Below are 8,559 nucleotides of genomic sequence, written 5' to 3'. Positions count from 1 at the left end.
AAAAAAAAAACAATAAAAAAAACACGCACACAAGCACACACACACACACACATACAAGTGAATCTTTGTCGTTCAGTCGTCTCTGGACATACATGCAAAAACAGGATATTTTTCCTCACTTTCCCTTCGCTTATTTCCCCTTACACACGGACACTCTTCCACCTAGTCGCTCCTAAATCCAGTTTGAAAACGATGTTTATTTCCGCCGTCCCATTCCCGTTTTCGCCTCTTTTCTCTGTTTCTTCTTTCGGTGTAGTTACCATAATAAGTCGAATGCAGAAGGTGAGGCGGCTAGGACAGCCGCGTATACGTACATGCAGCGTTTTCACAGCACTGGAAAGAGACGAAAAAACAAAACAAAACAGAACGACAAAACGAGTGAACGGTGGAGAAAGATGAAATGGAAAGGATAGGAGAATATCCCCGAAACAACGTAGACAGTCGCAATCATAAACACTACGGACTCTAATCCGCAATTTCTCCTGAGGGGATAGCGTACACGGAGAGCTTGTAGTGCCCATCTACCGACGGCGGACGCGGTGCCAATTGCGACGCAGGACAAACGCGGCGTACGCGGTGAGGCGGCACCTTGTACGATTCAGAGTGTGTTGTACCAAAGTCACGAACGTCGGGCATCGATTCAAACGGTTGTTTCTGCGGCGGACGCGGCTGTTGCAGAGCCTCCTTTGGTGGGTAGTCAACAGTGTACGTTGCCATAGCGTCAAACGGCAGGGAGCGCAACAAAGTAGCATCGCCACGGAACGGTTGTGGTGGTTTCGGCATTTCTCCCGCCTCGAGGTGCTTGTTCAGGGGCTCCTGCATTGCCTGGTTGGTTGTCTCATAGGTCCCCTTCAGTTTAGGCAACGGTTCCTGCTTGTAGCGGGCTCGGTGGTGATCGGGGAGGTGCCCCGGAAAGTCATTGCGGTGTGTGGTGGTGGCATTAAAGGGAAGAGGCTCCCCAAGCACCGTGCGCGGTTTGAAGGATTCCGCGGGGCGCACTATTTTGCCCTCAAGTGGCTCCCACGCCTCCTGCTTGGTGGTTTTGAAGTGGCCCGGGTCCGCTTTCATGGGAAATACAGTGGAGGGCCTTGCGCGGCCAATATCACGCACGGTGCTCTTTGGGACGTACTCATCTCTGTAGGTGGTTTCCCCGAAGAAGGGCAACTTTGGGTCAGTACACCTGTGTTTGCCGCAGACACAGATACGGCAAACACATGTCCGCCCATCACCGTAGTCAAGGCTGGAAATAGTGTGCAATGTTGTCATTTTTTTGGTTTTGTAATTGTATGGGTGTTTGTCTCTTGTATCCTTCTAGCGAACTTTTTTTTTTACTTTTTTCAAGGATTACGCGTGTGCCGTATGTGACGTGTCGATGTCACTGATTGGCGCTATCTAGCTGCTTATCCTCTATCGTACAGAAGTGAAGCGTAGAGAAAGAGAACAAACGGGATGAACAAAGAGTGAACCACCACCAACAATAAAAAATATATATCCGAAACTCTTCTACCTAACTTCGGTATCGCTACCTTTTCTTCATGGATGATTCCAAAGGCACACCACATCCCCTACTTTGTCAGCGTAGGTGTCGAGAGAAACAGTTTTTCTTCTACCACTGTCGTTGAGTATAATACATGAAGAGGGGGTGAAAGGGTACAAATATCTCTACTACGGATGTCCACCGCACAAATTACACTTCTGCATTTTGATTAGGGAAGATGTGAGCTCCGTGAGATTCATGCCATTGAAATTAGGTGGAGCTGCCCTCCGGTCCCTGGGCGGCACCACACCTGTTGGGTACCGCCTTAGGAACTCTCGTACCTCCTCCTTCGTGGAAATATCCCCCATGTGCTGCGTACCTAACGCCCTAATGGGAGCATTGGAACTTCCGTGGGAGAAGATTGAAAGTGGGCGCTCTGATTCACTTTCCGATCCCATCTCATCATGCTGCCTCTCTGTCCCAAATGTGGGAATTTCACGTTGGTCATTTGCGGGACTTTCGTCTTGGTTCACTGGTGGCTTCTTTGCTGCACCTTCATTGGTGTGACACCGCTCCATCTTATCAATGCACGCCCTCCGCTCCCTCAGAGTTTCCGCGGGTCGCTTGGACTTGGTGAAGTAGTACTGTTTCTGCCAGTCATTGTTCTTATCCGTCATCCATGCCGTTCCACTGCCTTGCCATGGTTTATGGGCGCCAGGTTCCGGTGGGGGTGGCACAATACGGTGACGATCAACCCCTGGAGTGTAGGGAGCCCTGTCGCGACCCATAGGAAGAGGCACACCTTTCGGAGTTGGGTACATCACGCAACCGTGGCTTCCAGCGGAATGAGCAGAGCTCCCGCGAATGACAGGAACCGCCAATTCCTTCAGGCGTCGGAGTCGCCGTGCATGTGCAGTGTTTTGAGCTGCGGCTTCCGCAGCAGCGCGGCGGGCGGCCTCCTCCACCTCTGCAGACATTAGTCGCTGGGCCTCTTCCTGGAGTTGAGCCTTCTTCTGTTCAGCTTCAGCAAACCGAGCGTCCTCTTTTGCCCTTTCATGTTCCCGCTTACTATGGATGAATGCCGCGCGCTGCGCTTCCTCCTTTTTTATAAGGTACTCGTGGTTCAAGAAGTCGCGGGTGAAGTAGAACTCGAAGCGTGGACCACCCCAGCGGACCATGTGTGCCTTTGCTTAACTGCGACGACAAAAAGAAGGACCCTTTCAGCAGTGACTTTCACCAATTTCACTTCCTTTTGAGGCCCTAGGCGCAACGACTAGCAACGATTAAACACCTAAAAGAAAATAACGGAAAAAAAGTTGAAGGAGGAGGAAGGGAATGACCAAACGTTGTTCTCGTCATACCTCTCTCGTGGCTTATATACTGGAGGGGTTAACAAACAGAGAGAAAATCACACCACCATCAAATAGCCCTCCCCATGTATGTGCACACAACACCTACGTTCGGTGAGGTGACACGACCCCTCTCAGTCTTCGCTTTCACATTACTCACCGTCCGGCCGCCGTCACCTGCCGTCCGTAGAAGCTGTCAAGTGAGGTACGCAACGAAGGCAACGAGTTACCGCCACGAACACTCCGCGGTTGCTCCAACCCAATCACCTCCGTAGCCGTCACACCGGAGAGGCGCTTGTTTGTGATGGTGCAAAAGTACTCATAACTACCTCCCACGAAAACACCGTCAAAACACGGCCACTTCTCACCAGCCGCTGCCGCCAACTTCACCGGCCATTCATAAGGAAGCACATGACCCTCCTTCAACAACGCACTGCGTTCCCTAATAACTCTCTTAAGTACCTCTTCCTCATCTTCCTTACCCTCAATGTTACCGGTTGCCGAGGCCTCTTCCCCGCTACCATTTGGACACGAAAAGAGCCGCTTCTTGATCTCTAGTGGAACTTCCCACCAAAGAGGCAACACCAACACATAATCTGCAACAACCAAGTCGGTGTTAACACTTCCTTCCATCGTTGCCAATTCGGTCTCGACGCGCTTCATATCACTGACCAACTTTAGAAAGATTCTTTCACAGAGATCCTCGTCGTACGGAACATCAAGGGTAAGAAGGAGCGGACGTTTATCCGGGTTAATTTGGGGCGTATTATACGCCTGTACAACGTCAAATTTGAGCACACTCCCCAGACTTCCAAAGTAGCAGTCCGTATCGGGAAATGCACTACAGAAGTGATTTGGGGTGTTTTCACACCCAATAAAGGAGTCATTGACCTCACTGGATGATTTCTCTTCAGCGCGACTCTCGCCTACAAGATAGGAACCCTCCTTGGGTTCCCCCATATACGCGTTGATGGGCGAAGCACATAAATCTATGACTCGGTAACCGTTAGCGTGAAGGTGTTGTTTCAATCGCAGGTCTGCACACAGCTGCAGAGATCCCGTTGCCAAGCAACACTCATACCGAAGCGCCAATGTTGCTGCTCGCAAAGTAAAACACTTTTCATAACTGAGTCGTGGATACTTTTCCTCATCGCTCTTGCCACCGAATTGGCGATAACTCATGTCAAGCTTTTTGTACGCGGCAAGTGGGATAGAAACCTGGGGACAACCCGATCGAGCATCCCTTGGAATGTTCCTGGACCACACCACGTCAATAGTGGCAATCGCACCTTGTATACGCCTCTGCACAGCCGTGCGGTTCTTCTCATCGTTTGCTGCTATGGTGCGGATGACTGGAACGCAGACCGATGAAAGGGTTACATTCGCCATTTGTCTCTGGACCTCTGATGTGGCTCTCTTGCAACGCTCCGCAAGGTTGAACTCCTTCACTAGCTGTGTGATGCACTTAATGGTTTCTTGGTTGCTGGGGGTTGTACACTTCATCGAGAGGTCACGAATGAGTTGCTCATCATAAGTTCCACGTGATAACGCATCATCGGAAGGAAAGAAAGACGACATCGCACAACTGAGTGAGGGTGTGATGCAACTGCTTGAAGTGGATGCAATAATATCGTTTGATGTCATCCCATTGGATGTGTCCCGTGCCACCTGTGAGAGGATCCACTTTCCGAGCGCCTCATTACTGTGGCGCCACAGCTTATTTGGTTCAGCGAACCGAAGCAGTGGAGTAAATCGTAATTTCTCCAGAAAGTCACGGCGGATGACAGACCACTGTAGACAAGTCAGTACTTCGCGATGAAAACACAAACTGGGGTGGGAAGCATCCGGACCACATCCATCACTACCCCGTTTCATAAAGAATTGACAGAAACCTTTATCATTTACCCAAATATGGATGAGCAATCAACAACATGACGAAAGGAACATAGGCAGAGAGGTGACGCGAGCAAAGAGAGACACATTTGACAACACCTGCTGACTATGCAAAGCGATGTATGCCGGGTGAAGTAGCACTTAGGAAGACAAACGCACCCTTTTCCGTTTCCATGTTGACAACTCCGTAGGCATGAAAATGCGTACGTCGGATGTGGCAATGTTAGCAAAAGAGACAAGCGATTTCACACAAGTTTCTGAGCACAGGGTGGCACATTCGGTGCCAACACTCAGTCTTCCAGACACCATTCCCCGTAACAACACTCCTCAAAACTGCACTGAAAGAAATAACATATGTAGCGAGCCGCACACTTCCACGTGTGCACACGACCTGTTCAGCCTCATTCTTTTCTCAACCCGTCACCGGTTAAAGATCGTCCACCAAGTGTGAGCCTTTAGGCCCGCCGCGCCTGAGCGGCGGCATGTAAAACATCCCAGAGGTTAGTGAAAATAGACCCCACACTATCAGCTATGACATTTTGGATGTACTGCGATGCTTCTGCATTGGAGAGATCCAACCTTAGTTTCTCCTGCACCTTCAACAGGTTGACACGCGGATCCACCTTACCATCGCCTGATATATGCGGAATAGAGGCATCTACCATGAGCAAGAGCATGCTCAAAATAACCTGTGCATGCTCTCGAATTATGTTATACGAACTACAGCAGTACGACTTGAACTCCATATAGCCGGTACTCTGCGGGCCACCGAGTGCCTCCACCATTTCCTTATTGATTTTCATTGGAGGCGGGAACGGCTTGGGGTCGTTTCCAAGGATGTAGCCGAAGTCGATGTGCAGTAGGCGACCATCGTGTGTTAGCAGGATGTTCTCAAGGTGCCGATCGCCGATACCTAATATAAACGTTAGAACACAATAACCAGCGCAGCTTTTGGTGAAACGTGACATAGCCGCTGTGTATCCCTCCTGACTCTGATTGCGCGAACGAATGAACCCTGTGATATCACGCTGCACGCTTTGGAGAGTAACAACGTTAGGGATTAACTCTACCAAACCTTCTGTTGGGCCTGTGGCAATAACGCGGTACGGGCAAAGGCAGAGGTCAAGCCCATCCTGTCGCAGTATCATGTCAATGAGCTGCACGAGTTGAACGACGAGTTGATCCTGTCGCACATCATCACCCACTTTGAACAGCAACCCACCTTCGGGCCTAGAAACTGTTACTGGGACAGTGCTTGGTCCCGTGTTTGTTCCATCTTCCACTACTGGACTGCGGTGACAAGTGTTGCTGCCTAGGGGTTCTGGGTGGAGGACAAAAGGGACCTTGATGGGCATCATGGCGCTCTTGAACATATAAAACCCCTCTGAGATGATATCCTCCACTACTGCACTGGGGTGCGTTGGCAGGGTGACAATGCGTCCCTGCACTGCTGCCGTCTCTCTCGGGTCCTCGGAGAGGGAGGAGATGGGAGATGGGAAGAATAGCTCCCGAATACCGCATTCTTTGCTGTCAATGAGTGACGTGGCAAGTTCCATTCGTTTGACCCGGTCACTGGCCTTCAATAGTGACTTGTTTAACGTGCGCAGCGTACCCATAAGCTTCACCTGTTGATGAATCCGCTGAAGGAAGCACGGTTTTGTCCGCTGCAGCGTAGCCTTGATATTCTGAAGGAAGGTAGTGTACCGTTCCTCCTGCCCATCTCCATAGCGCTGCCCATCTCCTTGGGAGTTTCCGCTACCCAATGAGGCCTCTGTCAGCACATACCAGAATAGATTGGAGCAAATTTCCCAACAATTCGCGGCCCGCCGAAGCAAAAACGTTTCCAGTTCGCCATTAACATCGTACCTCACACCTTGCACAAGTTGGATCAAGAATCGAAACAGACGGTCATCCGAACTTTTGTCTAGCACATTAATTGCGTAAATACGGACGTCCACCACCTTGCGAAAGTAAAAGGACAAACAAATCAACGCCTGAGTGAAACCGATAGGTTTCCACTGCTGCATAACCTTCAAGGCCTCTCGCTTCTCAATTTTATCATCCCAATTCACCGACCGCATAAAAGGCACAAAATAAGCTGGATCTCGTGTGAGGAAATGTCGGAACCGACAAAGAAGAGTCCTTTCGCCTAACTTCAGTTCCTCAAGGTGAATCAGTGGTTTTTGAGCAATTTCTTTCAGTTGAGCCCGCTCAACAGGCCCAGGCTGTGTGTTCGCACTGGAAAGAAAAAGCCTCGGATTGGACAGAGCGGCCACCTTAGCCTCACAAAGATTCTCGTCGTCGACACACAAATCAACGTAAGGTTGTTTAGGTGTAGCTGCAAGTGCGGCGAACGGGGAAGTCCGACTTGTTACCACTCTATCCGGGGGAGGGATAAGTGAAACAATGCTAGCCGGAAGTTTATCCCGCGGTGCTGAGAGAAGAAACACCCGTTGATCACCATTTGTTGATGGAAACAACACTGAAAGCGCTATTGACTGTGACCCTGTGGTCTCGTCGTTTTTTGTCTGCAGCTCTCCCACCTGCCGCTTAATCATCTTGTCCATCCACGGTATTTGAGGGACGAGGCCGCGCCGAAGATCGCGTAGCATCAGCTCTTGTGGGTTCATCCCCATGCGACTTGGCGCGCGCTTATTACCATTGACACTATCGGAATCGTCGTGGTCAGCACGTTCGGTACCAGCAGCAGTACCCGCCTGAAGTTCGTAGCGCCGCCTACCTGTCTTTAACTCACCGCAAGCCGTGAATGGGTGAAAAGATGTGCGCCCTACCAGGCCGTGGGGTGCATACACATGACAGTGAACCAAAGCGTCAAGTGGGATATCTTGTATGGCTATGGGAAAGATAATCCACTCTTCCAACCTTTGGTGACAACCATATGTGTGGGACGACTGCAGGATCGGTGTGATGGGCATCCCCATGTGGAACATCTGGAGAGTGACACACAGTGTATCATCTTCACTGTAACTCGGATAGTGCGCCTCGCCACGCAGCGGCAAAGATGACATAGACCCAACAAGCTGCCCATAGGGGGTAAAAGCACTATTGAAAGAGGAATTATTCCTCCCCTCGCCCTCACCACCGTTACCGTTACACCGTCGTCTGGTCTCTTCATTTCTTCTGCGACACCATCTTGCGTACCCATCAACTGCGCAAAGGTGAACCATAAACGGTTCTTCCATGTCGTTCGCAAGCAAAAACTCATTGCTGGGTGGCGCCCCACGAAGCGTGCCGCAGTTTTCCTCTTTCAGTGTGTAAGCAACGGTGTCCTCGTTCGTGGCCATGTTAGCTGAGTCGCAAAGAGTTCCGTCCCTAACAAGGACAAATGCTACTAGAAAAAAAGGGGGAAACGCCGGCGGACCGCTAAGGGTTGTGTACAGTGTTGGCCCGGCAGTACGCTACCCCGCCAGACGTGCAAAAGCACTGACATTTAGAAAGCAAAAAAAAAAGGGAAGTATAAAACAGCAAAAAGGGAAACAAACGGAGCATGCGAAGGTGGTGTCAGTGCACTATATGCGCGAGGCACTCATAAGAAAAGAATTATGATTTATGAAACGCGTTTGGACAGTGTAATGCAAACCCACCTTTACACACAAGAGCTCACCTTTGCGATTGGCAACGTTACTCGTCGGAGCGGCGAAGTGTCTTTTCGACAGATGGGACTGTTCCACAGTTTCCTCTCTGTCTTTCATTGTTTATGATAGTTGCTTCATTATTTTTGACCATGTCCCCTTTCGTCCATTACTTAAAGGCCCACCAACGTGAATCCAGCGCTGATAACAAGGAAAAGGGGGAATGAGCAACAACAAATTAAGAATT

The 8,559-nt window shown here is 50.2% G+C and overlaps 4 protein-coding genes across 4 annotated transcripts; all 4 read right to left on the bottom strand.

Moving 5' to 3' along the window:
* Positions 1 to 465: 465 nt before the first annotated feature.
* Positions 466 to 1,266, bottom strand: TEOVI_000249700 (STOP axonemal protein; the record flags this gene model as incomplete). Its single annotated transcript, XM_067225566.1, has 1 exon — positions 466 to 1,266. The coding sequence occupies one exon, from the start codon at positions 1,264 to 1,266 to the stop codon at positions 466 to 468; it is 801 nt and encodes a 266-aa protein (XP_067081667.1).
* Positions 1,267 to 1,665: 399 nt separating this feature from the next.
* Positions 1,666 to 2,655, bottom strand: TEOVI_000249600 (uncharacterized protein; the record flags this gene model as incomplete). Its single annotated transcript, XM_067225565.1, has 1 exon — positions 1,666 to 2,655. One exon carries the CDS (start codon positions 2,653 to 2,655, stop codon positions 1,666 to 1,668), a length of 990 nt encoding a protein of 329 aa, XP_067081666.1.
* Positions 2,656 to 2,982: 327 nt separating this feature from the next.
* TEOVI_000249500 (Phosphorylated CTD interacting factor 1 WW domain containing protein, putative) lies at positions 2,983 to 4,701 on the bottom strand (the record flags this gene model as incomplete). Its single annotated transcript, XM_067225564.1, has 1 exon — positions 2,983 to 4,701. The coding sequence occupies one exon, from the start codon at positions 4,699 to 4,701 to the stop codon at positions 2,983 to 2,985; it is 1,719 nt and encodes a 572-aa protein (XP_067081665.1).
* Positions 4,702 to 5,174: 473 nt separating this feature from the next.
* Positions 5,175 to 8,024, bottom strand: TEOVI_000249400 (phosphatidylinositol 3-kinase, putative; the record flags this gene model as incomplete). The annotated part of the gene is made up of 1 exon (XM_067225563.1): positions 5,175 to 8,024. The coding sequence occupies one exon, from the start codon at positions 8,022 to 8,024 to the stop codon at positions 5,175 to 5,177; it is 2,850 nt and encodes a 949-aa protein (XP_067081664.1).
* Positions 8,025 to 8,559: the final 535 nt, after the last annotated feature.

The sequence above is a fragment of the Trypanosoma equiperdum genome (genome assembly GCF_001457755.1).
Source record: "Trypanosoma equiperdum strain OVI genome assembly, contig: ctg_561, whole genome shotgun sequence".
In the NCBI taxonomy this organism is placed as follows: Eukaryota; Euglenozoa; class Kinetoplastea; order Trypanosomatida; family Trypanosomatidae; genus Trypanosoma; species Trypanosoma equiperdum.
The sequence above is the reverse complement of the archived record's forward strand: the minus strand, read 5'-3'. Positions and strand labels throughout refer to the sequence as shown.